Below are 17,375 nucleotides of genomic sequence, written 5' to 3'. Positions count from 1 at the left end.
AAGGTTTCCTTCCCCCTAACACACTGCATGGGTATGAAGAACCCCACCTGCCTACTTTGCTCTCTGCTTGTGTAGTAGGAAGCCACACTCCTACCTGTATATCCACCAATCCAGCCTGATCAGTTCCCTGTCCAAAACCTGGTAATCAAGCAAAATACGGCTAATAGGCAATAATAATAATTAGCAATAATACAGCAATAGCTAATAGCAATTGACAGCTCAGGGCATCTGCAAGTCACTGCTGGCTGCCTCCTTTTGCTCACCACAGTTCACTGTCAGAGCTCAGAAAGGAAATGCAGAGGCAGAAACCTCAGCCCTCCTTGAGGCAGGAGTCACAGCACAGCCTCCAGATTGGTGGATCCAAGTCAGAGAAACTCAAATTTCATGCAAGAAATTGACCTCTCTGTATCTTCAGATCCACCTATCTGGACCAACAGGGTCTACACAGGGAAATGCACTGCAGCATCAAGCCAGCATTCATCTCAGGACTTGGCACCAGCAAGCCCAAGGCCACTGAGTTCCATCAGGTTGGGAGAGAAATAACTCAGTGAACAGAAACACATCTTGAATGGAGAATGCAGCTGGGCCAGCTGGGATACAATATCCAATTCAAAACTGAAGTCTAAAAACCTTTCTAGACAACAAAGGAAAACCATTCCAGTCTCTCTGGAGATGCAGACAGGAGACACAGATACATCACCGCAATGCACCAACTGCAAGAGAAACGTTTGTGTCCCTGGGAGAAGTGTGCAATCAGAAGATGTGAATGTTGCCTTTGAGAACAACATCCACTGTAGACCACATAAAGGTTGAGAGGATCAATTAGCTGCATCCAAGCTTATTCAGCTTCACCACAGAGAAAGCAATCCAACCAACATCATTCAACTCTTTCAAATGGAAACCATTACTACAGCTTGTAGCCTCCCAAGAAAGCTTTAGTGCAGACACATCACCATCATTTTTGGCACTTTAATTATCATATCCAACCCAAAACATTTCCATATCCTCAGAACTAGTTACACTGTTAACCAGCCCAGGATCCCAGCCCTGCCAATGACTGCAGCTCCCATGAAGACTGAGTAGTGCCTTCTCAATGGACAATGTTGACAGTCTCTTGCACAAACACGATACTTAAGACATCACCAATTAACTGTGAAAGCTCTTCCGTGCTAGACAGGAACCACTGTGACTTCAAGTGAATCTAAGACAGAGGTCCATGGAGATAAACACAGGAAAGTCAAAGCTCTATAGATGGCTTATGGTATAAACTCAATAGCTGAGATGAAGTCCCTTATTTAATGTACATGGGGAGTTTTGAGAGAGGAAAGGCTCCAAGATAGGGTTCTACAGAAAACTGTTAACAAGGATTTGATGATGTTGAGGAAGGCACACAAAAGGCGCATATATAAATGCTAGTTCTACAACCAGAAAGAATACCCTATTTTTTAAGAAATGAGTGGAAGAGAGAGGAGGACTTCCTGGAAAGGTCACTTGTGTGGTAAGAAGAATCTTTTCAAGTACTCTCTATTTTATTTTATTTTTTAATGTTGTGAATACCAGTGATAACTCATCAGAAACATGTTTCTAACTCAGTAAAAGCTTGCTTAAAAACCTCCAGCATAAAAGAAGCTACCAGAAATAGGAACAGACCACAGGGAATATATTCTCAGGAAGCAGAAGGCATCAAGCTGAAGGAAAGAGGCAGCAACATGCACAGCAAAGCAGAAGCACACTATAACCAAGGACACCCTGAAGAGTCCAGGCAGCAAGGGAAGTTTCAAGTGCAGTTTCTGACACTTGCCACTGACAAAACTCTAAAGACCTGGTAGGGAACTTGAAGAGTAAAACTCTGGGACATCTTTTCACACTAGCTGAATTCTGCCACACGAACAGGCTGTGGGTGCGTCACCCATCAATCTAGATTGGTGGATCTGAGGATACAAAGCTAATACTTTCTGTGACAATGTATTAGTATTATTTACTGGTGTCAGGAACAGCTCTGCCACACTTGCATTCAAACTTTAGATAGGGATATACTGAAGCTAGTGGTCTAGAAAATTCAGTGAGGGCTAATCACTGTACAACTCCCTTGAATCTCCATGTTAGTGGAATGAACAATGTTCCTCAAATTTTTGTTCTTTTTAGTGCTAAAGAATATAGCACAGTTATGTCTTTCACAAATAACACAAATTTCTCTATAATGAAAAGTAATAAGCAGTATATAAAGAGACAGGAAAACGACAGTGAACAGGTCTTGCATTATTGGCTACAATTTATCTGAAGCTAATTAATTCTGGAAGACAGTAGCTCCAGTGTAAAACAAAGATCCCAACTTTAACCTTTTTTAATTCTGGAGAAAAAAAGGGCAAAAAAACACAACCTTATTCTATAGTGACTCAAACTGACTGATTTGAACAACTTAGAAATAACTCAAGTATTCAAAATGCATTTAAAATAACACTGGTTGTTGGCTAAATAATTTCAAAGCTGTTCCACTACTTATGCCTTTGGCTTTATACTCACATGTGTGGATTTTGGAAAGGAACTCCAGAAGTGTTTAAAGTAAATCTTGCTGTGGACTTGAAAGGTGGATTTGCAAAATTTAACTTCAGCGCTTTGCGTTTACCTGGGAGAAAACGAACAGAAAGTAAACTTTTTGTGAGCAACAAAATACCTTTCTGTAAGAGCATTTGGAAATAAACAGAAAAAATAAACACACTTTAAGAAAATGAAAACATATTTTACAATGACATTAGCAAATCATAATTTGTGTTAGAGACACAGAAATGGAGAAATGGTGTCAATTCTCATCCCATGATCTTCCCCCATCCCATTCCAAACCAGTCGCCAAACAGGTGTCCCATGGACCTTCTGTTGCAACTGGAGTGTCAGCATCAAGCCAGGACTACTAACAGCCACGGGCCACCTCCACACCCAGGCCCTGAGCTCCCTCCATGCACAATCACTCATTTAAACAGATTTCACACCAAGCTCAGCTTCAGTTAGGTGGCAAAGGGAGCTCGACTTACTTGGCACAGCTTGGGCATGCCTACCAGATTCAGGATGGATGACAATGGAAAAGGGGAAGTACTGGATGTGTTTTACATGATACCCAACTGCACGAGGACTGACTGGTCTGCTGACCCCTCCTCTGCCTAACAGCAAGGAGGCACGATCAGGCTTCAGCGAGGATGACAGAGAGCTGCTGTGTGCTGCTTCTGCCAAGGGGGTCACTGCGCAAGGAGTACAGCTCAGCCTGTTAGACCAGGTGGGAGAAAGCTTTGGTCTGCAGTCAACTGAGAAACCATGAGGAACAACATACATAGAGACAGAAACATGGGGAAGGCTGCTGATCACCACTCTAACCACCAGCTACGTATTTCTTATTAAAGTTGAGATGACCTGCACAAGCACCAACAGGATCAAAGATTACAAAGTGAGATGTCCCTTCCTAGCCCTTCCACTGGGCCACAATAGGTCCTGTCCCATCTGGCTGCAGAAAACCTATGCTCCTCTGTACTAAGCAGCCCCGCTTCAATCTCCACCCGCAGCTTCCCAGGATCCTGATCCCGAACCCCTCAGGCTTCTCGCTTCTTGGTGGAGACCCAAACCACTCCATGCTATCTGCAGGTTGGATACTGCAACCTCCCATCCCAGGCAGCACCAGCCTTCAGCAATCACAGAATCACAGAATTGTCTAGGTTGGAAGACACCTCCAAGATCACCTAGGCCAACCTCAGACTAAGAAGTCCTCCACTAAACCATATCACTAAGCTCTACATCTAAACGTCTTTTGAAGACCTCCAAGGGTGGTGACTCAACCACTTCCCTGGGCAGCCCATTCCAATGCCTAACAAACCTCTCAGTAAAGAAGTTCTTCCTAATATCCAACCTAAACCTTCCCTGGCGCAATTTTAGCCCGTTCCCCCTTGTCCTGTCACCAGGCACATGGGAGACTAGACCAATCCCCACCTCGCTACAGCCTCCTTTAAGGTACCTATAGAGAGCAAATGGACCCGATACCTGAATTCCTCCAAGACCTTTCTCCTGCCTGCACCCTAAAGCAGGTATCAGATTCCCAAACATACTGCAGGCCTTTTGGGAAAAGCAGCAAACACTGCAGAGCACAAGGTCTGCGCACAAGCACTCTGTAGTTACTCTACCTTGCACAAAGAGATAGGTGTTTTTAGTAAATCCAAGACAACAGAAAGAGAAAAAAAATTAGAGGTCAAAGTCCTTACAGTAATTTCAGCTTGAAATATTACAAGGATGGTGACATTCATCTAAAAACAGCTTGATAAATCCAAATAGCTCAGAACTGGGGATCCACTCAAAAGAAATACAAACATCTGCAGCCTGGAACACACAAGAAAGCCTGTGACCAGCAAACACCCACCCGCACCCAGCTGAGGCTCTGCAAGGCCTGCCGTCCCAGTGACCACATCGCACGTGGCTACACTCTGCCTTGAGGTCTTTCTGCATGATGCAGTTAGTGCTGCTGGTAGGACTAGACCTACACCGTCCCTCTGACCTTCCCCAGGTCATAGTTACCACTTAGGAATGATCACCTAACCTTTGACTTCTAAATCATTAATTCAGCTTTGATCTTGCTGCAATACAAGAATCTATCTGGAAATATCTGCAAACGTGTTGCATTTTCTGAACATCACCTCATTTGTTATAAACGCCACCCAAGAAACTCACAAAATTCAGCAGCACGAAACCAACTATTCAAGGCTTTGCATCAACCTCTTAAAATAAACAACACATCATCATTTTTTGGTGACAATTCACCTGCAGATTTCCATAAAGCCCCAGCTAGCAGTACTGGCAGCCTTTCATCACAAATAATGACAAAGAAAAGGGACAGCAAGGATTTCCAGCCTGGGCACCCAACTGGCTGGGATGATGCCTGCTGCACTGCAGAGCTCAATGTACCTTTCTTGGCTATGTTACCCACATGAGACTGCACAGTAGGAGCTAGGCCGCAGGACTACAAGGAGACTAACAATAAAATACTTGTTTTTAAAAATCCTGAACACACTGCAACAGGGTGAGCAATGAACAGCAACACTCCTTTCAAAAGTGGAAGTATAGACCTGTTCATCAGAATATGGAGAAATGTCACTGTTCTTGTTGACAGCTGGTCTGCTTTGGGATACTTTCCCTTCTGTTGCATCCTCTAATTTTGTCTTGCCTTGTAAAAAATAAATCAGAAGTAAAAATAAATAAATAAATAAATATTAAAGTCTTTGGCTTGTACATTTGTAAGTGGAAGAACCCAAAATATCTATCAACTGTCTTGTGTGAAAAATTGATTTATAAGCCCAAGGTATCCTTCAACAATGCTGGCATTTTCAAATTTAATCTCTCAAATCAAGTCTCATTTATCTTACTTTTTCCTATAAAGACATTATTTCCACATTTATCCCAGATTCTCTATTCCACTGAAAAGAATTTAATTGGAGCTGTAGGGTGCCTCCCTGAGCTCAGGTGGGTGGCCTGGTATCTAAATTCTCATCAGCCTCCAAGCCTACCCTTCACTGCAGCCAGAATTTAAAAAAAAAATAAAATCTTATTTTTTATTACTTACATCCACCCCAAAAATGACTCACTTTCAGCAAGACAACACAGAGTGCATTTATTAACCAAATTTCCTCTACTACTTGGACACTGTCACTCCTAATTCTTCCAGAACAATGGTAAGTCTACATAAATAATAATAGTCCAATCAAAAGAGACCTATGAAGATCATGAAGTCTGACTACCTGGTCACTTCAAGGCTAACCAAAAGTTGAAACATTTCATTAAGGGCATTATACAAATGCTTCTTGAACTGACAGGCATGAGGCATTAACCACCTCGCTAGGAAGTGTGGTCCAGTGTCTGGCCACCTGTACTGGGTATGGCTGGGACGTTAACTTTCCCTGCGGCAGCCCATACAGGGCTCTGCTCTGCATGTGTAGCTCGAACAGCATTGGTATCACACCAGTGTTGTGTCTGATGAGCAATGCTGGCACAGCACCAGAACTCCCTCCAGCCCCCAAGAGCCTACAGGCTGGGGGCGGGCAAGAGGTGAGGAAGGAACATCACCAACCAAAGGGATATTCCCTACCATATGATGTCACACAGCAATAAAAGGTGGAAAAAGGAAGGAGCGGGGAGGGGTGGGTTCTCATTGTGAAAACATCTGTCCTCCCAAACAACAGCTATGTGCGTTGAGGCCCTGCTTCAAGGACGTGGTCAAGCATCACTCACTGGTGGGAAGTAGAGTAATTTCTTTCCTCCGTGCTTCCACATGGAAGTTTGTTTGTTTTGTTTTTGTTTTTTTTTCTTTTTTCCGCCCTTTCTCCTTTCCATTTTTTCCCTTTAGTTAAATTGCTTAATTAATAATATTTTTTCCTTAATAATTATTTTTTCCTTTAATTAACTTTTTCTTATCTCAACCCATGTGTTGTTTCTTTCCTTTTCTTCTTCCTCTCATTCCCCCTCCTCAGAAGAGGAGAGAGCAGTCGTGGTGGAGTTCAGCTGCCTATCAAGGTAAAAACAACACACCATCCTCAAAACAAATAATTTTTTCCTAATATCCAGTCTGATATTAGGAAATTCTCCCCTCGCACAGGTTTGTGCCACTCCCTCGTGTCCTATCAGGGAGAAGTGACCAGCACCTCCATCTCTATCTCCACTCCTCAGAGACTCGTAGGGAACAACGAGGTCACCTCCTTTTCTCCAAACTAGGATAAACAGTGAGAGGCAGACACAGCAACAACACATTTCAAAGAGCACCAGGTGACAGTAACATTTCTTTTTTAAATGCCTGTCCATACACGCACACACCATGTCCTCTTCCCTCAGCAGCTGAGCAATTCTCATGCTACCAACCACGCAGCAGAGCAAGATGCAATTGTTGGGTGGGTACAGAAAGCAGAGTTCCTAAGCTCACACTCTTGTGGCACATGTGCCTGATGAATTTCTGGAGAATCACTTAAAGGAAGCAGCAGAGCTCAATTCTGCCTTATACGCAATGCAGAAACAGAGGAGGATTTGGAAAAAAAAATAACATAAAGGTAGCAAAACCAAAATGAGAGCCCATCCATCTCTCCCCATGGAATTAAACAGAACACAACACACCTCCACATCTCTGGCGTCAATCGTCTACAGTATTCCAAAAAGATCCGACATTTGCACAGTCAACAAAAGCGTTCAAAGCTAACACTAGCAATGTTGTCAGCCAACAGGGAGGCGGAGCAATGTGCACGTCACATCTGTCTCAAGTGGTCCTGCAAGGCTTCTGCAAAGCACACAGCTCCAGCAGGTCTGCCACCAGAGGAACCGGGGTCTCCTGGCAGGGCCCACCATGGAGTCCAACCTGCCACATGGCTGAAACACTGCGCAGCCACCTGACCAAACTCGGAGACCTCATCTGTCTAAATCCTTGAGTGCATCTGCTGTCTGAAATCAAAGAACAGTCACATAATTCACAACTACCCAGGGTCTTGGGGGTTGCAAACATATTCCTAAAACTTTCCCCAGCTCATTTATTCTCCCCAGTACCCCCCAGCACAGTGCAGGCTGGTGGTGCCAGCACTTGGCAGGTAATTCCAGATGATGGTTATACAATCCCTTACTCACTTTTCCTGTTTACTGTTGCACAAATTCTGCTCTCACACTGGATCCAGTGATTTAGAGCTTTTATCATTCTTCTGGTTTTATTTTATTTGCATGCCTGAATGAAACACTATCCCTCTCTTTCAAGAGCAATGGTACAGAAGATTTTCCATTTCCAGCCACGACAATTTATACAGCGTGAATGTTTGTCCTTGAAGTGGCCCAAAAGAAAGCAACACAATTAACTATGAACTCCTATCAGTAAAATCTCCTCTTCTAAAGACCTGCTCCTATTCTTTACCTATCTGCATGCTTTATGCACTAAGTTTCTCCTTCCTTCCAAACGGTGAGAGGGTGTTGCTATTTATTTTTTTTTTTAAATCTATTACTATGTCAGTAAGTTTCTAATAGTTCCAACAATGTCAGTCTAAGACATGGATCTGGATTTTCTGCAGATCCAATCAACACAGAAGCACAACCTACACTTGGAAAGCAAACAGGATGGTTGCTTTTGCTCAAATGTTTAACACAGATCAGGATTATGGGAGACACGGCCATCTTCAGAAATGCTGGGCATTTCAATTTACACTAATGTAAACAAAATGGCACATGAAACAACACACAAAACTTAATTAGAAGTCAGACTACAGACACAGCACATATTCTCAAGTAGCCTTTCAAAATTGAGTACTTCAGCTACCCAATCTGAGTTTCATCCCCTAAAAGACTTGACAACTACACACCCTGCAGAAGGCTTCTGCAAAGCACACAGCTCTCTCTCTCCTTGCAAAAACTTCAGCCAAAACTAACTGGAGGCAAAAGAGCTTCTTTAAATATATGTGTTTTGCTGGTGATTTTGCTGCGCGCACATTTAATTCAGACCAGCTTGTTCCTCTAAAACAAAGAGGCCTGGGATTAACATTGTTTCTGAAATTAGCTAATGCCGCTATCACCATCAAGGTTACATGCTCAAAATTGTCCTAAAACATGCTGTAGAACTGTCTACCTTATGTAATTAAACATCCTTTACCAGTTTTGCTAACAATACATAATTCTAATCATTGACTGCTATAACACCCACATCTCTTGAGAACGGTGAATTCACCAAAAAAGTAAAAGTTTGGGGGAAGAGGGCAGAGAAGGCTAGCTGTGGAATATATTGCTTTTTCTTAAGTGAGGTTAAACCTCAAAACCAGACCTGAAACTATAAAGGTTTTTCAGTTAGGGTCTTCCCAATTTTGACTAATAGATCTGCCAAACTGCTTGTTAATGGTCATAATAAATTCAGATTACATTTGAATGGAGGATGGCCTTGGTTTTGATGAAGTGGTAACAGAAGCTTATAAGGGAATCTAAACAGAAGCGTATCTATTCTAGGTTATACTTATCTCAGAGCCAAAACAGCTTTTCATTGCATGTTCATTTTCTATCCATAAGACGATAGTAATACCTATTTCAAATCTTTACACTCATAAAACAATAGTATTCCTGTGTTCAAATCCATTAAAAAAAAAAATGTCTGTTTTAGCACCAGGCTGCTGCATAGCACTGAGATAGCAGAGGATATTTTCCTCATGTCCGCCTATCCAACAAAGGCACATCCCTTGGCATTTCATTGATCATAGCCGAAGTGGACCCAGCAAAAAGCAGCTGGGAAGCCTTACAAAGTACACACAGGAGATCACCTACACAATGGCCACAGAAGAACAACCCAGACTCATAACACACACTTGTTTCCTGCTGGTATGTAGATGCTAGGTTAAGTACGTAATTATTTATGTGCTGCTATCCATCACCAGGATTAATCCAGGCACTTGGCTCTGCAGTTACAATCACTCTTTTTGAGGCTGCTTTACCATAACCACAGCCAACCAGTCTTCGTGCAAGAGGAAACGTCTATCTGGTAGACAATGTGAAGTACAAAGTATTCCTTCAGAGTTATACTCTGTATTTTCACTTCACCTGAGACAAATACAAGTTCAACAAGCCTCTGAATCACTTCCTGTTGGAGAAAAATCTATTTTTTCCTAGAATTTCCCTACATTCCTGCATGCCACACATCAATAAGAATGATAACAATGTCCCAGTTATACATATGAAAATGCTCAGTTTCCAAGCAGTAAGACTTTCAAAGCAGAAGTAGATAAATGGATTTTCTTATAGGTTTCTGTCTTACAGGGATACAAACTGACCCCTGCTAAAGTGCTTTCTGCTTCGTTCAAATCTGCAATGCCAACCAGTTGTTGTCATGATGCAAATGTGTTCTCTCCGGTTGGACACCAAAGTCTCTCTGCTGCTTGCAGAGCAGCAATACACCAGAAGCCAAGTCCACACTTTATTTCCTTACTCTAGAAAAAACAGAGAGGAAAAAAAAATATGGCAGAAAGCAGTAGGCAAAAAAAAAAAGGCAGAAAACCAGCAGGGAGGGAAAAAAAAAAAAAAAAAAAGACATTGTAATGAACTTTGCAGCCTTTATTATCTTCGCTTTGTAATACTAAAACAAGTTAAAGAGAGAAAATGATGAGGAAAGGATGTCAGGAGGAGGAAAGGATGTCAGGAGGCTAGGCAGGTTGGGTGATATGCTTGGTTGAGAAGGAGGCTGGATGTTTGACGCTAACTTTTTAAAAATGGAAAGCTGCAATCCAGGTCCGACTCATTCCAGGGCACCTCAACACACAGCTAGTGCATACTCTCACCTGAGCTGGGGGAAAAAAAAAATCACAAAAGAAACAACACAGAACTCTGTTTTTCCAAGAACTCCTACTATCTGCAATACAAATAGTTAGATCATGTCTGCAAACAAAATTCCTGCTTTGATGTTCCTGATGCTGACGTCCTGAATGCACCCAGGATTCACTGCTTGCTGTCTGCTCCTGCCAGGACAGTGCTCCTTTCCCATAAACCCTTCCAACCTGCATTCTTTCAACTACATTTCCTTCCTTTCCAGTCTTGTTTATGGAGCACTCTTGTTCAAGTACTCCAAAAACAGCACTAACTTGTGAGTAAAGCAATGTCCAGCTTTGCCCTCAAGACATACTATTTTTTCAAGAAAAAAAAAAAAAACAAAAAAAAATCAAATCTTGAAACAAAACATGAAGAACTTCAGTACATACAGCAGTTTAGTTGGCAAGCCTGAATGGAGGGATAAAACTATTAACTAAAATTCCAGTTTTCTCAACTGTATCTACAGAAACGCACTTTGAAGAACAACAGCACAAACATTTTCAGTACGTTTGTTACATTTCCCTTTAATGAAACCTGTGATTTAGAACAGTCCAAGAGCCAGAATTCAGATCCAAGATGACAACTTTCCACTCCACGAACATACTAAGTATGCTCATTTTTGGAAGTCACCTCACTGGAGCATTTATCCATGTCTACTGCCCCAAGCATGCTTCCACAAAAATACAGAAGCCCAGATCAGGCAGGACTCTGGGACAGTTACTGGTCATTACCTTCCCCAGTCATGCAATCATTATGAAGTAACACATTTCTACTGAACAAAATGCTAGCAAGACCTTTCAGTAATTTAACAATGGGAGGTGGCTCACAGTTGCGCAGATCCTCTCCGCACCAGCGGACGTGCCCATTTGCAACTTGCGAAATGTGGTTTTTGTTGTTTCTAGCAGCACACGCAACTGCTTCTATAAATACCTCTCCTACAAAGCCTGGTTAAAGTAGGTTAGGCTTCGAGAGCAAGAAACTGCAATCAGATTAAGATCAGTTCTCTCAGACAGGAAACTCCCATCAGTAAAGTCCTAAGAATGAAGTCTCTGAAGTGTCTAAAATCCACCATTAACCTTCAGCATTTATTATCCCTGATGCTACCCTGTGTGAAAATGTCATCCACATGAATAGACATAAACAGAGTTAAAACTATTTGAGCTTTGTGAGCAGATCAGCTGCAGGAAAAGAGCTTAATTCTGTGCCTGTACAAGCATTACATGCTGAATATTAACAGGACACCCCTGAACATGTATGGCTATGTGCACAACACTGCTGGTGCCAGGCAGCTCTCTGACCAGAGAGAACAAAACAGTAATGTCAAAAGTCACCTTTCCACCAAAACTGGAATTCAGGCAATTTCCAGTTGGAGAGCATGAATATGTCACTCAGCCACACTCAAATGCCAAAGCTGGCAAAACACTGGAGAGAATCTGGAAGGTCCAGTTTTTCCAAGCAACTTCGCCCAGCCAGCACATTGGAGTTACAGCCAGAGAAGATGCTTGTGAAAACAGGGCTGCCCTCAAAGGCATGCTTTGTTTCAGTCATAGATACTGCAAAATTTTCATGGTACCCATGGTTGATGCCATGTCATGTTTCCTCCTGCTGCAGCATAATCCTATATAGACCATAGTGGAGCAGTTGTCAGAAGGAAACAGTCACGCTGGCCTGGGAAATTTACTGCAAGGCACCTGGAGCCCTTCCTGATGTAAAACAACAAGAAATTATGCAAAGGGCTGTGCCAGGTGCTTTTTCATTATAAAACAGCTCAGCAAGTTCTAAAATATACTGTGAGGAGGAAGACTGAGGAAGGGTGGGGGTGGGGGTTGTTTTTGGGAGTTGCTTGTTTGTTTTTCCCAATTTTAGAAGCACACAGACTAAAAACAAGGGAAAAAAATCTGCCCTTGAGGCCTTTGCTTAAGGTCAATGGAAAGGATTTAGTTTCTTTGGATAAAGCAACATGTTTCCATCATCCCTCTAGTTACCTTATGCCAGAAAAGTGGCAACGTCAATCACAGCCTGAATCCTACTGGCTCCATTACATAGCTCGCACCCACCCCTGAACCTTGCGTATTGGGAAGAACAGCAGGCATCAGGAGTGTGGGGCCTTCTTCCATCTGAAGACAGAGTTTTTCTGGGGGGAGGGACCGATTCTGTTCACCTTGGAGCTAGCATATCAGGTTTTGTAATTCTGAAGACTAGAGACCGTGACAGAAACCCGACAAAACCAATAAACACTGGAGTATAGGAATGTCTGCAGGAAAGAATGAAGAAAGCCCTTGGCCATCAAGCCAGGAGGCATCTCCTGACAAAGCAGCTTTGGATTTCCTAAGTGTAATTGCTGATAACCCTCTAACTCAAAAAAAGGCCCACATGGCACTCACTGATGTCTCAGCTGGGATTAGCAGAGCAAGTCGGAGCTCATTTAAAAACGTCCCCTAGGAAGCCAACAGAAATGACTGAAACTTCTGATTCCTCCTCCTTTGAAAGGCTCTCCCTTGCCTCTTGCTTTTCTCCCATGGGCTGCCATCACATGGAGGCTCCATCCCTTCATTCATCAGGTTGTCCCCTGTCACTGCTCAGGAAGAGGGAAGGCATGAGAGGGGCTTCAGTCCCCAGCCCCAGCTGCTCCTGACGGCAGTCAGAAGGAACACCCTGCTCCACATCTCCATGGCACAGGAGGCTTTGTTTCTGCTGCTCCCTGCTCAGAAGCCTGTTAAACAAACTCCCTATTTTTTTGTGCCTCATACCACCTATGTGAAGGGCACTGCCCAAGAAAGCACTTATTTTCTGCAAGAGGTTTCAGCACAGGCAACACTGATCCCTGCCAGTTCCTGCTCCCAGTGCAACTCTTACGTTCATGTCTTCACACCTCCCAAAGACAAGCACTTGCAGCCCTTCCAAGGTGTACAGGTACCAAAGCACTACCAAGGAACATGGACCCTCTCCTCAGAGCGGAGTTCAGGCAGCATCCCATCCCAGGACACGGACATGCACACCTTGAGCACGCCAGAGAAAACTGATCAAATTGTTCTGAAAAACGATTCAAACTGATTAGTGAAGGCTGAGAGGGACACCACAGGAGCCCTTAAAAGTTAGAGACAACTGAAGAGGTACCAACATGCATTATCTGCCACCGACTGGTTGGCAAAGCTGAGGGAGTGTGTGCATGAAGACATTAATGCTGCACAAACATGCACAAATAAAGTGCTGGAAACAACTTGTGCTAGGGTGAACAGACTTGTACCAGAGCATGCTTTCAACACACGGAAGACTCCAGCAGGCAGGGGTTGATCAAGGCACTGGGCTTCTTCTCCACTTGACAACTGTTTCCATTAGCAAAAACCCTCTGCAATGTAAGGGCAGCAGACCTCCATGTTGAGATTGGATCCAAAACTTTGCAACATATGCTTATTTTTCCAAATATTACCTGATACCTATGCATAGCTAAAACAACGCTGGGCCAAATTTTCAAGTTAGAATCCACCTCATGTAACCTTTGTTCCTTCTCTGTGAGCTCCCAAATATCCTGTTCTTTTGAACATCTAATCAATGTTTTTAAAGACTTACCAAGGAGCTGACCCTTTCTGAAAACAGTCTCTATCTGCATTCGTAGAATCATATCCTATCCTGAGTTGGAAGGGACCCCAAAGGATCACTGAGTCCATTCTTGGATACACACAGGACCACCCAAAAATCAAATCCTATGTCTGAGAGCATTGTCCAAATGCTTCTTGAATTACGGCATGCTCAGTGCTGTGACCACTGCCCTGGGGAGCCTGTTCAAGCACCTAAGCACCCTCTCAGTTAAGAACCTCTTCCTAATATCCAACCTGAACCTCCACTGATGCAGCTCTGTGCTGTTTCCTCAGATCCTATCACTGGTCACAAGAGACTGGTCATCAACACCTGCCTCTCCTCTCCCCTGGTGAGAAGGTTATGTAGGCCATTGCAACTACTACAGAACAAATCAAAACACAAATCAACAGAACATACGTAAGCTTTTAGTTGGCTTTCAAAGCTCTGAAAGTATTTTACTATTTTTAACTCCTCCTTCAGAGAATCTCTGCTCAGCAAACCCAAGGCAATGTTTTGCTAAGCTTCAAAAATGGCACCTATAGACATGCACAGATCTATTTTTGTACTTCTCCAATCTGTAATTTCATTAAAAAAATATATTTTCATTCAATTGGTAAGAGCTAGACCTGGAGAACACTTCTCTGAACACATCCTCTTGTCTCCTTGTGAACCTTCAAACCCTGTCCCATCAGGCAGTCAAGTTCACACAAGGTGCTCCGGCCCTCCAACATTTTGAGCAACACAACCCCAATCCAGCAGCTCAGGCATGTGCAGGCTTTCAGAAAATGAAGGACCTGCCACTGATCATCCTCTCTCCCTGTCATGTAGTTCCTTGGCACTTGTATTTCAGACACAACCCAAGTTTGTCACAGTCCACCCAGCATGGCAGCAGCAAGAGCCTCACTACGGCCACACAAAGTTTGACTGGCCCCAGGGCCCCTCACTTGCTCACATCCTATTTTCACAGGACAGTAGATTCCTGATGCTGTAATGGACATATGCTATGCAGTACTGGAAATTTCCTCTAGAAGGGATTCACTGTGGCCATGATTCACTACTGCATCACAGCTCTTCCTGGAGCACAGAGTACTTTGCTTTTCCATCTCTAATTCCTTGAAAATCAAAGGAAAATTCACACAGCGGGGGAAAATAAAATACCTTAAACAACTATTGGTCTGCTTTCTATTGAAATTCTTTTGTTCAACCCATTTTTCATGCTAAAGTCCAGTAGAAACAGCCAAACACTCCAACTATTTCTCAGCACCAAAATAACTCATGCCTGACAGGCACTCAGAGGAGGCCTTACTAAACATGACAATGCTATCCTACAAACACTGGCTTGTAGTTTCAGATTTCTTAAGGAAAAAATTAGTATCTCCTTGTGTGCTCATAAATGAATAAATAAAAAGCTTTAAGCTGTCTTTTGAAGACTTCAAATTCAATTTGTAATTTGCTGTAGCAGGAAGAATAATATAGGAAAGAGTCCCCTTGTTTTGCACTGCTGAGATGTGCATGAAAGCATCAGACAATCAGCTTTTCCAACAGAATTTGGAACTTTAACAGATTGGCAGCATCAAAATCTCTTCATGAGGATGCATGGGACATTCCCGATGTTTTCATTCAGCTGCCAAAACACCTGAGAGCATTAGGAGTGGATCTTGCTGCTCTGCACACTTCGCTGGAAGGACAGAAGTCAGAAAATAATGAACACCTCTTCCAACCCTCTACTGTAGGCTGGCTGCAGCAAGGGAATTGTCATGGCAAGGCAGCCTTCAACAGTTTGCAGAGAAACTGAAACAGCCTCTAGCCTGCCAGTAACTGGCTGCTCCTGTAATTCTTCATCAATAGGTACTTACGTGACAGAAATCTTCATTTTTGTTTGCAAAGTCAGCACAGATGGAAGCACTACAATGTTTAAATTTCTTTCTAATGAAGAACTGAATAGCAGCACACAAAAAATTCTGAATCTGAACCAGCATCTCTGCAACACTATACTCCAAACAACTTCACATAAACTTCTGCAGCCATAAACTACATAGAACACAACTTTGCTAAAGCAGTCAGTTCAACTCTAAGAAAAGAACTCACACTCTGCTATTCCAGAGAGGATGGAACTAGTAGGAACGGATAGATTAAGATCAGTAGCTCATGTGGGGCTTTTTTTAGAATCCTAATGAAAGCAAGAATCATGCAAAAAGTAAAGAGCATAAAGAAACAAGGAACTATGTCAATATAATCTGCAAAGGAGGAAGCTGAATATTTTGTGTTTTTCCTTTTCTATGCATTTCCAGATGAGTAAAATCCCTATGATTCTAGCTACAGTGAAACCAAGCACCTAAAGATCATGGCTCCAGCATACAAATCACAATCCTTAGGTACAGATTCTGTCAAAGGTTATGCTTTCTTTCTTCTACTATCTAGATCAACACGGTCTGCTTCTCAAATGGATCACAGGTGAATGAAGACACAGAAACCAACTCCTTCCCAAGTGCAGGAGCTTCAATAAGAAAATGCTGCCTTTCTATCACTATGCCTTTTTATTACTATAAAGAGGTGCTTTTTACTCACCATGTATTATTATTATATACAGCATTATTTGCAGTCTCCAACCCTGCAATATGGATCCCATCATGCTTGGCACTAATGTCACACAGAAGGAAGACCTGCACTTGGGAACATGAAGAATGAGCACAGCAGGATCTCTGATCACTTCACGCCTGTGTTACCACCACCAGAAGCAGCCTTGCTCTCTCTCATAGGTGCTCAGCCCTGACTTCTTTATCCTGGGTTAGTTTTCATCAGTCTGCTACACCCATTACCTTTGCTGTCTGCTGCTCCCACTATGTGCTAGCACAGGAAAAAGTAAAATGAGCAATGCTACTGTGGGAATATAAATGTTGTTTTTGCAGAGTTACATTGTTTAGAAGGAGGGAATGTGGTACTGAGATATGCTTACAGTGATAAGAAAGCTTAACAGGCGACCTTGTAAAATGCAGACAACCAGACTCCTTAGGACAATTAGGTGAAAATCACGGTGTTAAGTCAGATAAGTGAAGAAACATTACCACTTCAAGCAGTAAAAATGGCAAAAGGAAATTGAAATTTGACAGGCCGGCTACTGAAGGCCATGCATTGTCTGTGAAGCATCAGATAGATTGTGAACCTGGATTACCCGCTCAGTGGGGAAACAGGGGAGGGTCCTGTCATCAAAAAGTATATAAACTGTGTTTTGGAACTAGTAGAGGCGCTCTCTCCTGCTTGTGGGGCGCCCGCCACTGCAATCGTGAATAAACTACTACTTCACTGAGATCCTCACCTGAGCCTAAGTTATTGGCTACGGAGTGTTTCTCACACTACCACCTTCAACATTATTTTTCACAGAATTACAGAATGGGTGGGGTTGGAAGGGACCTCTGAAGATCATCCAGTCCAACCCCCTCGCAGAGCAGAATCACCTAGAGCAC

At 42.9% G+C, this 17,375-nt stretch overlaps 1 protein-coding gene across 7 annotated transcripts in view; it reads right to left on the bottom strand.

Annotated features, from left to right (window-relative positions):
* Positions 1 to 17,375, bottom strand: part of MAP2K4 (mitogen-activated protein kinase kinase 4) — a 112,762-nt gene that overhangs the window by 65,492 nt on the left and 29,895 nt on the right. For all 7 annotated transcript variants that reach the window (XM_084492510.1, XM_084492511.1, XM_084492512.1 and 4 more), the window contains one exon: positions 2,524 to 2,626. In XM_084492510.1, the coding sequence (XP_084348636.1) occupies positions 2,524 to 2,626 (103 nt within the window). The remainder of the gene's footprint in view (positions 1 to 2,523; positions 2,627 to 17,375) is intronic.

The sequence above is a fragment of the Aythya ferina genome (genome assembly GCF_964211825.1).
Source record: "Aythya ferina genome assembly, chromosome: 18".
NCBI classification, from domain to species: Eukaryota; Metazoa; Chordata; class Aves; order Anseriformes; family Anatidae; genus Aythya; species Aythya ferina.
Note: the sequence above shows the minus strand (reverse complement) of the source record. Positions and strands in the feature narration are given on the sequence as shown.